Here is a 17,063-nt window from a genome sequence, read left to right as displayed (position 1 = left end):
TGATTCCCAGAAATCGAACTGTCCTGGAGTAATGCAGCTGCACGCCTGTCCTGGAGTAATGCAGCTGCACGCCAGTAATGTAATGCCTCTAGCCGCCAACGTTTCGACAATCTCGTTGTTGAGATGGGCAGATACATGACGTTTCGAGAGCATGGCCTCTATCGAGCTAACCAAACAGGGTTCTGAGCCGCGGCTCTCGAGTGCTTGGCAGATTAATGCGAAAGGGGTGTTGTCGAACGCCCTTTCAATGTCTAGAAACGCACCCAGACAGGCCTTGAGCACCCTCCACCTTCCTCACGAGGTGGTGTAGGGCCAGGTCCGTGGATTTGCCCGCCTGATAGGCGTATTGGTGCACATGCAGTGGTTTGTTGACCAGGATGCTTTCCTTAAGGTACCGATCAATCAGCCTCTCAATCACCTTCAGCATAAAGCTGGTAAGGCTGATAGGTCGGTACGATTTGGGATCTGTAAAATCGCTTTTTTCCGGGTTTCGGAATGAAGACGACTTTCACTTGACGCCATAACTTTGGGACATAGCCCTGAGCAAGGGAAGTCCTGAATAGTCTGACTATGTGTGGGGTTAGTACTTCTAACATGTTTTGCAAAAGGCATGGATATAATCCATCCATACTCGGAGATTTGAAGGAGGGGAATGTCTTGATTGCCCATTTCACCCTCTCGTAGGTAATTATTCTTCTAGCAGTCTCGAACTCTCAGCGAATCCGAGCCCGAGAACAGCTAGGAGAATCGCGAGATGAGTTGGAGTCTAGGAAGTGAGTGCGCAGCATGACCTCCAGTGACTCCCGCTCATTGGTAGTAAAGCCGCCATCTGGAAGTAACAGCGACCCCAATTTAGTTCCAGGTTCCTTGGACAGTACTTTGCACAGTCGTGCTGCGGAGGGACATCCCTTATCAAGAATTAACACATCAACTAAAATATTATTTGATTGTAATTTAGTTCTCAAGAAATTGCTTATTTAAGACATTCAAGTCTGGATTTTAAACATATTAGATACATACATACTCAACTAGACGTAGATACTTACCGATAATTATAAATTAGCACCATAGGTATGGGAGCAAATTTTAAATAAAGAACCAAAACTAATTTTCTATTAAATATTTTATTTCACGATGAATTAAAAAAAATATATTGACAATTAACAAAGGGGTTTAAAACGCATAAAAATAGTTAACAATCATTCTAAATTAAATACCGTAAACTGTAAACATGGTATTAATAAGGTATTTTATGTATGAAGATGGAATTGTTGCAGGTAAAAAACATACTTTTTTCAGAAAAAATTATCTATAATTTTTTTTCATTTCGATTTAATATGTAACAAACATACCTAAATAAGACTTACCTTAATCCCGACATAACGTAACATGCATACAATTACCAAGTTTTTATGGCAAATTAAACTTTCAGGAATTAAATTTTTTGTTGCACCAGTGGTATGGTCTTGTAAGGCATCACATTTGTGCAAAATTTTATTCAAATCCATCACTTCCTTTAACAGGTAGAAAAGCAAAAGGAATAGCTAATTTTTACATATTTTTTATAAATACCGTTTCTTTATCTTTCGGGTCCTACAAATGACGTCGTTGTTCGATTTCATAAATTAAATCCAGTAGGCGCTCATCAGACCACTGATGGGATTTTTCGGCCATTGCTTTTAGTTATTAATTATTCACGAACACTTTAGGCACGGCAGGGCATTCGTAGTAACATTGATCCCTTACACTATCTTCAACAAGTGTCGGTTGAGCATTCATTTTTCTTTCATCCTGTCGATCTTACCGAAGTAAAAAATCAAATCAAACGCCTAAAAAACCATAAATCATCAGGAGCTGATGGGATATCTTCGAGGTTGTTACTCTTTTTACCTGATTCAGCCTTAAATGCTTTAGTTTCTGCCATAAACAATTCTTTTCTTCTACATATTGGCATGTTTCCTTCATGTTTAAAAGAGGCAGTGGTTATCCCTCTTCATAAGGGTGGAGATTTGGATCAGCCTTGTAGTTTCCGTCCCATTTCTATTTTGTCTACCCTCTCTAAGATAGTTGAAAAACTTGCAAAAAGTAGAATTTTGTCCTTTTTACATCATAATGGCATTTTGTCTGCAAATCAGTTTGGATTTCAAGCCGGTAAAGGGACTCATGATGCTGTTTTTAGCTTTTTGGAGAGCGTCTATGTGTCCTTGAATTCTGGAGAGTCATCGGCGGCAGTGTTTTGTGATCTATCCAAAGCATTTGACTATGTGGATCATGGAATACTGTTATCTAAGCTCGATAAATATGGTTTTAGGGGCGTAGCGTTGCGATGGCTTGAGTCCTATCTATCAAATCGTACTCAGAAGGTTACAGTGTCTGGGCGTTTGTCTGCTTCTAGATCCCTAAAATGCGGCGTTCCCCAGGGTTCAGTGTTGGGACCACTGTTATTTTTACTGTATGTGGATGACTTGAGTTCATTGAAACTGCAGGGCAAGGTGGTTCAGTTTGTTGATGATACCACCATACTATGGAGCCATAAAAATTCTGATTATATTAAGACTTGTATCCTTGAAGACCTTCAGATTTTATCAGGGTGGTGTGCTTCCAACAGGCTCGTGTTTAATGTAAGAAAGACGTCTATTATGAGGTTTAAGTGCGATGTTCAGGGTCTGATGTTTGACGAAAATTCCCTCTTGCAGAATAAAGAGTGCTGCAAGTTCCTAGGAATTACTATTGATGGTCGCCTTCCATTGATGGTTTGAAGATCATATTTTACATTTAGCTGGGAAATTATCTTCTGGATGTTTTGCAGTAAGAATGGCAAAACAAGAGCTGGGGGGTGGGGGATGCACGTTCAGTGTACTTTTCACTTATTGAATCTCATATTCGGTATGGCTTGCCTTTTTGGGGTTTAACCAATAAGGGGCTACTTAACATTGTCTTTGTTATTTAAAAAAAGCAGTTAGATACGTGTGTTCTGCTAAGTTAAGAGATTCTTGCAATCCCCTCTTCATTTCTGAAAAAATCCTAACTCTTTTTTCACTCTTTATCTTAGAAACAGCTGCTCTTATTCACAAAATTCCCAAACTGCCCTCTGACACTGGCCATTTGACTCGTCGTGTAAATGATGTTCCCCTACCTATTCCTACGTCTTCCCTTACCAAAAACTCATTAATTTACATAAGTAAAAAAATTTACAATCATGTTTTTCTATGTGTTAGACATATATCGGATGTTAAGAAATTTAAAAGAGAATTAAAGACGCTTTTATTGGCTAAGGCATATTATAACCTGGATGACTTTTTTAATGATAGGTTTTAACCTTGGACATGTTGGAAAGTTTTTTTTTGGAAGTAAAAAGGACAAAATTCTGCTTTTTTCAAGTTTTTCAACTATCTTAGAGAGGGTAGACAAAATAGAAATGGGACGGAAATTACAAGGCTGATCCAAATCTCCACCCTTATGAAGAGGGATAACCACTGCCTCTTTTAAACATGAAGGAAAAATGCCAATATGTAGAAGAAAAGAATTGTTTATGGCAGAAACTAAAGCATTTAAGGCTGAATCAGGCAAAAAGAGTAACAACCTCGAAGATATCCCATCAGCTCCAGATGATTTATGGTTTTTTAGGCGTTTGATTTCATTTTTTACTTCGGTAAGATCGACAGGATGAAAGAAAAATGAATGCTCAACCGACATTTGTTGAAGATAGTGTAAGGGATCAATGTTACTACGAATGCCCTTGAGCAAGATATTAGGTATATCACAAAAATAGTCGTTTAAAATGTCAGGTCTTAACTCCGGTTCAGATACTTTTCTATGGCAATGTCTAAAATCATTAATAATCGACCAACACTCTCTTTGCCTATTTGATGACATATTTACGCGATCCCTATATAATAATTAGATTTTGCTGCTTTAATTATCTTTCTGTACAGACTACGGTATTTCTGATGATATACAAGGATATTTTCATTTGTGGTATATTTGCACAATTTAGTCAAAAAACGGAGGTTTTTAGCTGAAATTCTAAGGCCTCTTGTAACCCATGGTTTTCGTTTCTTAGTTTTAAGCCTCATTTTAGGAAAGCAAAGCACTGATTGATCTTATCACACAGAACTTGAAAAAATAAAGTAAGTGGGTCAGAAGCCGTTTCAAGTGCATTCCAATTTACCGAAGCTGTAGCAGCAGAAAAAGCATTGAAATTTCTTCTGCTGAAAATTCTTCCCATATAATGAGATGAAGATGATACAGTATTATAATAATATGGCATTTTAGTAAGAATAGCTTCATGGTCGGAAATACCAAATGGGAGTACTGTGCATAAAACGTCATCAAAATTTATACATAAATAGTCAATTGTAGTTGCAGATGAAGTTCGTGTGGGAGAAAGAACGTGCATTTTCAAGTCGTAAGAATTTAAAATACTTAAAAGAGAAGTACGTGGCAAGGTTTCATCAATGTAGTTGATATTAAAGTCACCAGCCAATATAACCTTAGAGTGTAGGGACAACTGGGATAAAAGAGAATCAAGTTTGTCCAGAACATAGTAAAAGTAAGTATTGCGATAAAAGAAGTAGCTTTTTGTTATAGGCGAGTAATAGTTCTAAAAATATCTAATTCCTTAACTAGTAATATCTTAGGACAACGTTTAATCTTCCAGCGAAAACGAGTGGATGTGATTTTATAAAACATCGTCATTCATAATACTCAGAAGAGTATTCTCAGCAATTCTTGTGAAGGATTCAAAATGGAGACGTTTTAAGTAGTGCTGCAAAAGGACAACATTTGATCTTCTCAGAGGTTACCCACTTTCATGTTATAAATGTAAAAAAACTAATAGATCTATCTTTAACGTTTTATCTTCAAGGTAACCAACCATCGATATAAAAGTTGAAATTCTAAAAAACTAGTCATAAGTTTATAGCAAGTTTATACGAGCACCTTAAAGTGGTCTAATGGAAATCGGTTTACTATAATTCGCGTGTATAAACACCCGTAAACCGCTTTCGCGATCGTAAACCGGTTTAGCTTAAATCTATTAGTAGATGATTCATAGTTTTAAACCGATTTAAACTACCGTGTAAACACCTGTCACCACTCAGCCGATTTAACTCCCAGTGCTACCAACACAAATAAACTAATTAGTCAGCTGAACCAATTTTTTTTTTAATTCCTGGATTGGCAATGCTAATAAGCTATTTAATCTTAAGGTGGTCCCCCTTCTTAAACCTCTCATGTAAACACTAGTCAAACTGAATTATCTCTAAACCGGTTTAGCCGCTAAAGCAGTTTAATTACCCGTATAAACTTAGTAATTATGGGCGTCAGAAACGACAAATGACATTTGTTAAGAAATTTTGGGGAATATTTAGACTGGACTGATTTAATTTAATTTACCTGATGACGTCATACAATTAATTACCTTACCTGTCTTAAGGTAATCATCGCCATTTCGTTTCTGAACGCCCCCCAATATTTTGGATGTGCTATCCATCTATATAAATTATTATTTGCCTACGATTTTTATTTTTTAAAAATACTTCGCCACTGAATTACACTTTAAATTATTATACGTGATTTTTTTTAGCGGAAAATGTAATATTATTTTTACATCGATCTATTAGCCGAAGCGTACAGACAGTTGAAAGCTACATTTACATGTCACTTCTGCTAATAAAAAGTAATTCGTAGAAATATATTTTTATTAAACATTTAGTTTCACAAATTTATGGCAACATTTTAGGCATTGATTTTAATTGGAAAAATCATTGCCCTATAGAGTTTTTGTTAAAATAACTAAAAGTCTAGTGAAAAATTGCATTTTATTCCGCTACGCATTTGGTAGTTTAACCCTGATACATGTTATTAGTGAATTACCGTACCATTACTACTTAAATATTATAACTGTTCTTTTAGTTGAACATGACATGTGAATAATAAAATGAATAATAGCTTACGAATACGATAAAAGATTCCTACACCAAAAAATCGTACTTTTTAAATAGTAGTAAATATATATTATTTTGGTTTTTTAAATTATGCTGCGCATTAGCATAATTAGCTCAGCCCTATTAAAGTTTGACAGCTGACATCTGTCATTTATTGCCCTTCCCTTGCCGGTCTGCCCCCACCAACACAAAATCGATTTGTTTATATGCGGATATCGTTTAACACCAAATTTGAATTATTATCAAGATTTCAGGAATTTATTATCGAACAAAATCGTAATAAATAAGTTAACGTTATATAAATTCCCGGTATTATATTTATTGGTAGGCGCTTATCTATGCCGGGTTGGGCAGGCACATGGTGAGCAACACGGGAATTTATTTAAACAATAATTTGAAATAGCGAATTTCAAATAGAGAAATGAGCGCTACTAGTGAGTCCAGCAGGGCAATCTCTGGCCCTATTAATGTAAAAAGTGCCATTCCCAAACAAAGGTAAGTTAATTCAATTTATTCCTTTTATGGTAAATATTAATGAGGTAATGATATTGGTGACTAATTCCTGTTATTCTATTTCTGTGGGGGTCTTGTTGCGGCTCAGGGTTGCCAAACGTCCCGCTATAAGTCAGTCGCGGGACAGTCCTGCTTTTTGGTAATCCGCCCCGCCTTTTTTTTATTATATGTCCCTCTTTTCATGTGAATTGTCCCACTTTTCTGTTTTCTTCACACTCTCGCAGAAAAGGATGGCAACTTTCTAGTTGTAATATTTACCACACATTTTCGAACTTCCAGTTCGAAAATTGAATTTTTTTTTGCATTACCATGTCTAAATTTAGTACTATATGAAATTCGATAGAGAACCATTAAAAGATGTTAAATTCAAGTTTGCAGTACTACAAAAACTATATTTGCAAAAGTATGCATAAAAATGTGTTTTCCATATTTTGACAAATATCTCAACTCCTATTTGTTCCACATGAGCAAATGATATATCAAATTCAAATTCAAAACAAATTTATTTATCATGAAGGTAAATAAATAATCATATACAAAATTGTAGCATAATAATATACATATGTTGTACAACCCACCAAATACATGATAAATAGGACCATGCCTCGATTATAGAGAACCGTTTACACAGGTTCATCATAAGATAAAACCTGTGTGGCATAGCCCTTCAAAAACCCTAAAAGTAAAAAAAAAAGATTTTCTTTTTTTTTTACTTTCTTGGGGTTCTGGGTATGCAGGAAAGATAAATTAATTAATATTTATAACAATAATAAGTAGACAGCAATAGAAGATCGAGCGGCTCAGCTCTTTAATTTTTATTGTAGATTAAGTATTGTTTTTTTGAGAATCGAGCAGTTTATTACGAATATATTTTTTATATGCAGTAAACGGAAAACTTTTGCAATTAGCCAGAAGGCTATTCCGAAGTTGAGAGGCGACAAAAACAAAAGATTTTTGAAAAGTTGCTGTTCTATGTTGCGGTATTCTAAATAAATTTATAAATCTAGTGTTATGCTCATGAAGAAAATTTGTAAAATTGTTAGCTAAATATAATGGCTCCCTAGTTTTTATAACTTTATAGACAAAGGAATACATGTAATATTTTTTACGATTTTTCATATTTAGAATTAAGTTATTGTTTAAATAAGGAGAAATGTGACTTCTAACTGGAATTTTGTAAGAAAAACATATACAACAATTTTGAAGTTTTTGTATTGAGTAAGCGGAGTCTTCAGTCAATGAATCTGAATATACCACATCACAATAATCAAATAAGGATAAAACAAGTGTGTTACATAAAAAATATTTAGTTTTAGGAGGTAAATGATTTTTTAAGCCATAAAGTTTTTTTAAGCGCATGTATGCAATTTTGAGCTTATTCTTTATATGTGTTTGAAATGAAATACCGCTATCAACGTATACTCCTAAGTTTTTGACCTCTTGTACTACTGGTAGCTGCTCATTACGAATTTTTGCATTTAAAGTTATTGCTGCATTAAGGGCGTTCTTTCCACCACCCAGAAATATTACACATAATTTAGACGAATTTAATTTCAAATTATGGTCGCAGGAAAAGTTATCTATATTTTCTAAATCCTTATTAAATTGTTCTTCTATCTCCTTCTATATCCGGTAGAGTTTCTCATGAAAATGAAGTATACAGCTGGGAATCGTCAGCATATTGTTGTAACATTGAGTACTTTATGCAGGATTTCATATCTGCAACATACAATGAAAAAAGCAATGGCGCCAAAATAGAACTCTGGGGAACACCGGTAGATACAGGATAATAACTTGATTTTATAGTTGTAGAAGCCTTGTTGATTACTACGCAATTCGCTCTATTATTAAGATATGACTTAAAGAAATCAATCGCGTTATTCGAAAAACCAAAATATTAAAGCTTTGCTAATAACATATCGTGGTTTAAAGTATCGAAAGCTCTACTAAAATCCAATAATCCAAGACATGTTATTTCCTTTTTTCCTCATTTATCCTACAGTTATTAAGAAGGTGTACTAGACTCGTGGTAGTGCTAAAGTTCTTTCTAAAACCCGATTGGCACTCCGGGATGATATTATAAAAATCAACAAAGCTCCATATTTGTTGGTGCACAAACCTTTCTAAAATTTTGGATACCAGAGGCAGTATACTAATGGGTCTGAGGTCTTTAAACCCTTTTGGATCAGCTACCTTTGCTAGAGGTTTCAAAATAGCTTTTTTCCAAATTGTAGGATAAAAAATTTGTAATAAGCAGCTATTTAAAATATTTAATAATAGTTTTGTAAGATATGGTAGGAACATTTCTAGATCTTTTAAGCCTATGGAGTCTTCACCTATTGCGTTACAGTGTATTGTTTTAATGATTTTAATTAATGTTGGCTCCCAATTGTGTAAAATTTAGGTAAGACCTTGTGTTACCTATTAGCTTTATAAAAATTAAGTTTTTCATTTGAAGTTGTATCAGCTGTAGTATTTAAACCTGAAAAATAGTTCCTAAGAGCAGTTGCATTTAAAAACTTGTCTGGTAAGCCAGAATTCCTCTTACAGCCAAGGTTTAATTTTCTTGCAGCATTCCAAAATTCTCTTCCATGCTTTTGTGACATTGTGTTGAAATAGGTGATTTTTTCCCTCGCAACAGCATGCTTAGTGAAATTCCTTAATTGCCTATAGTACTGGAGGTGTGCTTCGGTTTTTTGTTTTAAATATCTACGATGAGCCTTATCTCTTTCTTTCATAAGAAATTTAATTTAATATCCACGGCGTAAACGGTTTTTCTTTTACCTTTTTGGATAATAGCGGAGCATGTTTATTTATTAAAAATAATATATTCGAGTAGGTTTTGTAATAACCTGTTTTAGGTTAAAAGTTTCTAAGAGTTTTTCAAGTTTTTTTTTTTTTTTGGTGAATGTTGTTTTAAAAAGTCAATGTTAATATCTCCAACAAAGATAACCTGATTGTAAAATGGCAAGGATAAGCTACATATTTCCTCTAACCAATCAATAAAATGATCCGCATTAGATGAAGGCGGACGATATACAGTTGTAAATAGAATCGATCTTTTATTTATATTAAGTTTAATGCTAGCATAGTCAAAATCAGCTGAAATTACATTAAAATATATATTTTCATTTTTATATTTGTTTTCAATGTATATCCCTACGCCTCCACCCCTTCCTACTCAATCCCTCCTAATAAGTTTGTATCCAGGAATTTCGAAGCTACTGCTATCATGCTCAGGAGTTAACCACGTTTCTGACAGTCCCAAAATGTCAAAGTCGTAATCAGACACATAATTTGAAAATTCGTCAAATCCGGTATTCATCGATCGAATATTAGAATGCGCAACAGTAAAATTCATATCCACACTCTTATAATCTTAATTAATCAAATTATCTTGCTGATTAACCGCTCGTATTGCTGTATTAACCGCCATCACCCCATAAAAAATATCCTGACCCACGCACATCCACCCACCCCCTTCGCCATCACACAAAAACTAACAAATATTTAATACAAACTATCAACCATACATTCTCAAAACATCAAATTAATTGAAACAAAACGCATATCACAACAGCAGCACTCACTATGCTTTGACTAAACATTATTGCCTAGGTGCACTTTGGCCTATTTAAATAATATTCACAAGATATAAGATTACATCCTTGAGATTTAAATACATCAAAAAGAAAATTAATAAATGAAATGATCACATTGGATCTTGTGTCGTAACTTAGAACCAGAAGTTATTTTTTAACTAAACTAATTTATAATTGTAATTTAAGATGAAAATAATTATAATTAATCAGTGTTATATAAATATACACACTAAACTTATATACATAATTGTGATTAGAAAAACTGGATATGAAAGACAAAAGTTCATAAGCTTTAATCACTATATTATTATAATTTATTTCAATATCTTATATTATTATTTTTATATCAATATCTTCTTTATGAAATTACCTAAATTTTTTGTGCATATATTTTTTTGTTACACTCATAAATAAAAAAAAATTGAGGTATAAAGAAATTTTTTTTTTAAATAAATTTTTTATAAACTTTTCAGTTTTTTTGCATTTTATCTCTGGAAAGCTTTAGCACTTTTTGAAGAATAGTCAACTACCTATGCAGTGGTGGATCAATCTTTAAAATCTCACAACCCAGTCTCCAATCCACACAGAAACTTTTTTGATTTATATATTTTTTGCAAGTGGAGTTATATTTTCTGCAAGTAATATTAGGATCTGTCAGTGCAGGTTGTCTCAGTGCTATTACATGCATGCTCTTTGCTGCCTGAAAATTTCGAGTCACTGTGACTAATTAAGCGGTTGATGAAAGTTCATCATGAATCTCCTCTTGTTCTTGTCTTTTTCACCAGTGCTGTTTTTGCATTCCACAAACTATTTTTATTAGCATTGTAAAAAACTACAATGCTAATAAAAATAGTATAAAATTACAAAGATATGAAAGGAAACAAATTTAACTTAATTTAATCAATAAATCTACAGTTAAAGAACTTTGTCAACGAATTAAAAGGACAGTCACCTAACATGGTCCTAAGAGCCCTCTTAAAAATTGGAAAAGTCTTAGCTCTCTTTATTCTACATGGGAGATGATTAAAAATTTTGAGAGATGTAATTTCCGGACCATCCTGTACCTGCGACAACCGAGTAAAAGGGATGTATAATTTATCTGCATTTCGAGTTTCATAAAAATTAAAATCTCCAGATCTCATGTAGTTTGAAAGATTTTTATGTACTTGACATGCGCACTCCAAGATATAGATGTTAATTATAGTTAGGATTTTTTCTTTTTTAAAAGTACCACGGCAAGTTTCTCTGAAGGAAAGTTTAAACATCGTACGTACAATGCGCTTTTGATTTATTAGCACTCTCCCAATACTGGAGGAATTACCCCAAGCTATTAAGGCATAGGATAGAGTGGAATGCACTGAGGCATAATAAAAGCTTTTAAGTGCATAGTCTCGAAGTTGCAAGATGGCATAATTGCTGCGGGATAATCTATTGCACACAGATTCCACCTGAGGATTCCACAATAGATGTCTATCAATTACAATTCCCAAGAACTTGGTGGAGTGTTGTTGGATAAGGCTACTTGATGACTGCTCTCTAAGGAGTAAGCTCCGGTCCTGAATAGCTCGAATCGGAGTGAAAACAATGAAATTGGTTTTCAAACTATTCAAACAAAGACCATTTTTCTGGCACCACCCCGCAATATCAGCTATACACTTGGAGGCTTTTGAGTAAATAGACTGATAGTCAGTACCCGAGACAATTAACTGCTGATGTATCGTCGGCAAAAAGTGTTATGTAGCTGTCATTAGCAGGAGAGGCAAGTCATTAATAAAAAGTAAAAATAAACTCTCAATCTAACACCTTGGGTTCTACCTGTCAAATATGATTCAAGCCGGACCTCTTATACCATAATGAAAGATCTTATTTAATAGTAAAGCATGATTAATGGTATCAAATGCTTTAGTAAGATCAAAAAAGATACCAACAGATTTTAATTTCAATTCAAAATTATTCAATATATTTGTATAAAGAGATATTATAGCATCTGATGTAGAGAGTCTAGACCTGAATCCAAACTGATGACATGACAATATAGCAAAAGAATCTAAAAATGCAATAAGTCTTCTTTTAAAAGATTTTTCAAAGATCTTTGAGAATACAGAGAGGAGAGCAATAGGCCGATACTCACTTCTGCTGTCTTCCCCTTTTTATGAAGAGGTATGACAACAGCTGATTTTAGCTCTTTAGGAAAATAGCCAAACTGAGATAATAAATTTAGAAGATAGGTAAGTGGAGAGATAATATGCTCAGCACATGCTAGCAATAAGTAACAGGTAGGTTCCTCGTCTACACCGCGGATGACTTTTGCCTGGAGGAAGATTTTATAATGTCAAATGTTTCTCCTTCAGTGAGAGGGAATAGAAAAAGAGATTGGGATAAACTGTTGAAAGGCACATTCATTCTCATGGGTGCCTGAAAATTATCTGTGATCTTTCTGACTGTACAAAAAAAATATTAAATGTATTAGCAACATTGAGGTTGCCAGTAACTTTCTTTCCATTATTAGTAACCAAATTAGGAACACACTTTGTTCCGCGATTTGAAATGTTCGTGATTGAGTTAATAATTTCCCATGAGGCTCAAGTTATATTGTTAGAAGTAAGCAGCTTTGTTGAATTATAGGCTTTTTAGCATTTACGATATTTTCTCTATGTACCTTCAATCTCCTTCTATAGGATGTCAGTAACTCATGGTCATGAATGGTCTTTAGTTGAGTATGAAGTAGCCTCAATTGCTTGCCCTCATTAATTATCAATTGTGTTATCCACTGATGAGACTTTCTGTGATATGGCTTCGATTTGTTTACATAAGGAAAGCTCATATTAAATAAACTGGAAAACGTGTCAAAGAAGTAAGAAAATTTACTTTTAAAATCCAGAGTCTCAATAACTGACAGCCAATGTTCTTTGGACAACAAGTTGTTAAAATAGCGTATGTTTTCATCAGAGAGGGATTTAGAAATCATAGAAAATTTGCTTAAATCGTGACTGATTGGGTTTCCCAAGTCAAAACTCAGTATCTGAGCACAATGATTAGATAACGCTACTTCAAAGGTTTCAGTTGAAAACGGTGCAGCGTTAGTGAATATACTATCAATTAAGGTACAGGATGATCCCTGAGTTCTAGAAGGTTCAGAAAAAACTAGTTTAAGACCATATGAGCTAAATGCGTCCACAATATGTACTGCTTCTTTACATCTGGAAATAAAATCATAGTTAAAATCACCACAAAAACACATTAAAATATTAGGTTTATATAAAAGCTTTAACAATTTCTCAAAGTATTCACTAAAAGTTTTAAAATCAGAGCTAGGAGGACGATACAAAAAACTAAAATCTTAACACTATTTACAGCCTGGAGAAGAGCAGCAGCACATTCAAAGTTACCAGACAGTGAAAAGTCTTTATTCTCTACATGTTTATAAGTACTGAAATAAGATCTGACAAATATTAGGTAGAAATATTATCCACAGCACATAAATGAAAATGTGATGTGGAAGGTACAATCGAACAGTATCAAGACTCTAATTAAGAATAGTATTATTCATGAACGAAAAGATCATGAGGTATTTCTCCAAGGAAAGAGCAACAAATGCACACAACCTGCCGGAAAATTTATAGCAACACCAAAATGGCGGAGCAAGCTCGTCGAAAACCCCATATAAACTCAATACTGCTAACATTGCAAGAAGAATGAGGCCAACTTGGTGAAATAGATATATTAGAGGACCATGTTATAAGGCATAAGTCTATCTCTATAAGTTGGAATTAGGGGTTACGCGCATGCTTAAAAAGTCTAGTGTTCTGATTGTGAGATATGAAATGCAAGTAGTGTGGATTCTTACACAGAAGCCTAACCACTGCTTTCAAGTAAATTTGATTTACTTGCAACAATCTATGCTTCTCTAAATAAAATATCAGAGGAATACAATTTTGGTTTTTTAAACATTACCTCCAGAACATATTTTTGAGTAATCATAAGAGGTTTGTCTTACTTGTTCCGCCCCATGCTGTTATGCAATAGTTTATAATTGATTCAACCAGAGCTTAATAAATGGTCGTAAGGGTCTTTTTTTACATAAATTGTCTTAATTGACGAAGGTTATAAATAAGTTTCCGAACTCGAGTGGAAATATACTCAACATGGTGGTGCCACTTTAGATTTTTATCCCAAATAACACCTAAATATTTAAGCTTGGTCTGCCTTTTTATTTGCTGGGTGTAAGAATATTCAGTTATGCCACAGTCGTTTCGTGTAATGTGATCAGAAAATACAGAAAAGCATAAAAAGCTTGACTTTTCTGAGTTTAGTGTTAAATAATTTAAACCAAGCCAAGTTTTCATTTTTTTCATGGAAGACTCCACAACAGTTTTTACATCCTTCCAAGACTTTTCCTTAATCATTATTGCGGTATCATCTGCAAAACATACCATGCCGACATTAGGTAACAACTGCAACAAGTCATTAATATAATATATAGAGAACAATACCGGTCCAAGGACAGTTCCTTGTGGGACACCTCATTCTACCAACCTAGGCAAACTGACACATCCATTTATTTTGGTGCTTTGGTTCTTTGGTTAATGTAATTTTCAAACAGGCTGTAAGGGATCTCTCGAATCCCAATATTTTCCAGTTTTTTTAGCAGAATTTCATGTGTCACAGTGTCGAATGCTTTGCTGAGGTCCACAAATATTGCCATGCACCTCTCGTAACAGTCGAAACACTTTTCTATCTGTTCTGTAATACAATTCACCGCATCTTCTGTACTTTTATTTTGTTTAAATCCAAATTGAAATTGTGACAAAAAACCTTTTTTTTTCTAAAAACTCGTTAAGTCTAAGTTTCATGGATTTCTCTATGATTTTTGAAAGATTACTGGTTAAAGCTATGGGTCTATAATTACTAATACATTTTTAACTCCCGATTTATGCAACGGGGTTACAGTGGCATGTTTGAAAATTGAGGGAAAAATACCAGTCTCAAATACTAAATTTACAAGATGTAGATTTTATAGAATGAGTGGGTGGTAGAGTGGTTTACACAAGTGCTTAAAAATTTTCCGGTAATTTTACATGAAAGTCTATTTTTCTAAAAACAACATGAGTTTATTTTCATATTTTGCTGAAATAAGCCCCAAAGCCCTTCTCCTTCGGAGTCGGGCTATTTCACAAAATATGAAAATTACCGATACGCTTATAAACAAGAAAAATCATAATAATTATTAATTTTATGGATTCTGTTCCATAGCGCAACATATTTCTTTCTTAAAAAAATCTTTGAAAAAATGAGATTGTCAAACTGATAGGTATAATATTCAAATAAAGGGCGTTGTTAGGGGCTACTAAATGCACGGTATATAAGATTTATTTTATACCGATTTTAACGTCAAGAATTTCTCTTGTTTCTGTCAATTAATAATGAAAACTTGACGGGTGGTTTTCCATGTGGTTCTTTATGCTGTAATCTACAAACAACGTATGTAGCTAAATGGATGAGTGTAATTTTCGATGCAACAACAGTTTTTAGGCATATCAACCAAGAAAATGTCTTAGGGAATGTTACAAGCAAAAGAAGAAAAATTAATTATTGAAAAATATATATTAAGTCGCAGACCCCACCCCGACCAGTCCTTTTTCGACATTTACAGAGACTAAATTGAATTTCGCTATCCCGCTTTTTCTTTACACGGATCTGGCAACCCTGTTGCGGCTCCAAATAAGCCCCCTACCTTGCCACTTGTCATCGAGCTAACTAAAACTAGTATTAGTTGGTTATTCCATACAATTAACTGCAACAATTGGCCCAATTTATCTCATAAATAAATTACATGTGAACATACACCGTACATAATTTATTTTTATTTTTTGCATGACTTTGTAGTAATGTTTTTCCAGGGCAAAAGAGGTCAACAAATGAGGGTATTAACTGCCCTGACAAACCCATGAACACAAAAAATAATGAGTTTTCAAGGTGTTATATTTTTGCATTAATATCGTAACATTTTCTGTGCCATGCTTTTGAATAAAAAAATCTCATTAAGACTACATGTGATAAAAACAAATATAGCTAATTAAACTTTATAATTTTTAATCATCAAGCTGGTTATAAAAAATATATTAAACGGAGGAAACTGATAATTATTGTTTAACGAAGAAGAGCCCATTAACTAATTAACTAAAAATCATAGTAAACATTTACATAATCATCGCAGGAGTTTTAAAAAAAAGTGATTTATATTATAAAAAGCTTGTTATTCCAAATATTTTAATGGCTAGTCTAAGGCATTGCTCAGAAGAATATTTCAAAGATCCTTTAGATCCTTGTGGGGAGGCTCTGTGTATTTTTTTAATTATAATTTTAACATTTCAGGCAACAACTATTGAAGTGGAATGGCTGGGGCTACAATGACTCCAAATTTGTCTTTGAGGATAAGCAGGGAGTTTACTTTAGTGGACAAAGGTGAGTCTTAATTAAATTTGTCTTTATTTATTTAGTTATTAATAACAGGATATCCTATTTTATATGTTAATAATATAACAACAGTAATTTACAAGTTAATAACTATTTAAAAAACTTAATAGTTATATCAAAGTCTATATATTTCTACTTGAAATATATAGACTTTGGTTATATATACCATAGCAGTTTGTTAGAGTGAATAAACTTAGATTTACCAACTAGCATCAGAAGGGGGTTTTATTATTTTCATATTCCATTTTACTGTACCAATTATTGTCAAAATTCTCCCATAGATTGTTTCTATAGACTCATTAAGAGTTGTAACATTGAAGTGTTTGGCATGTTGATGAATTTATCTAAGAAACAATTGTTCTATTTAATTTTACTGCTTGAAGATTTTATGTTTATATGTTGGCCTATATATTATATATTTAAGTAATTTTTTATTTTATTATGAATGAGTATTATTGTATTTTTGGATTACTATTTATGATACTTCTCTTGGATAACTTTAATATGACCTAAATTAATTAAG

At 33.4% G+C, this 17,063-nt stretch overlaps 1 protein-coding gene across 1 annotated transcript in view; it reads left to right on the top strand.

The window, feature by feature from the left end:
- Positions 1 to 6,102: 6,102 nt before the first annotated feature.
- LOC126740085 (alkyldihydroxyacetonephosphate synthase) overlaps positions 6,103 to 17,063 on the top strand; it is a 34,742-nt gene continuing 23,781 nt past the window's right edge. Inside the window, 2 exon segments of the mRNA XM_050445963.1 lie at positions 6,103 to 6,443; positions 16,439 to 16,528. Of these exon segments, the coding sequence (XP_050301920.1) occupies positions 6,370 to 6,443; positions 16,439 to 16,528 (164 nt within the window). The 5' untranslated portion in view covers positions 6,103 to 6,369.

Source organism: Anthonomus grandis, chromosome 1 (genome assembly GCF_022605725.1).
Source record: "Anthonomus grandis grandis chromosome 1, icAntGran1.3, whole genome shotgun sequence".
NCBI lineage: Eukaryota > Metazoa > Arthropoda > Insecta > Coleoptera > Curculionidae > Anthonomus > Anthonomus grandis.
The sequence above is the reverse complement of the archived record's forward strand: the minus strand, read 5'-3'. Positions and strand labels throughout refer to the sequence as shown.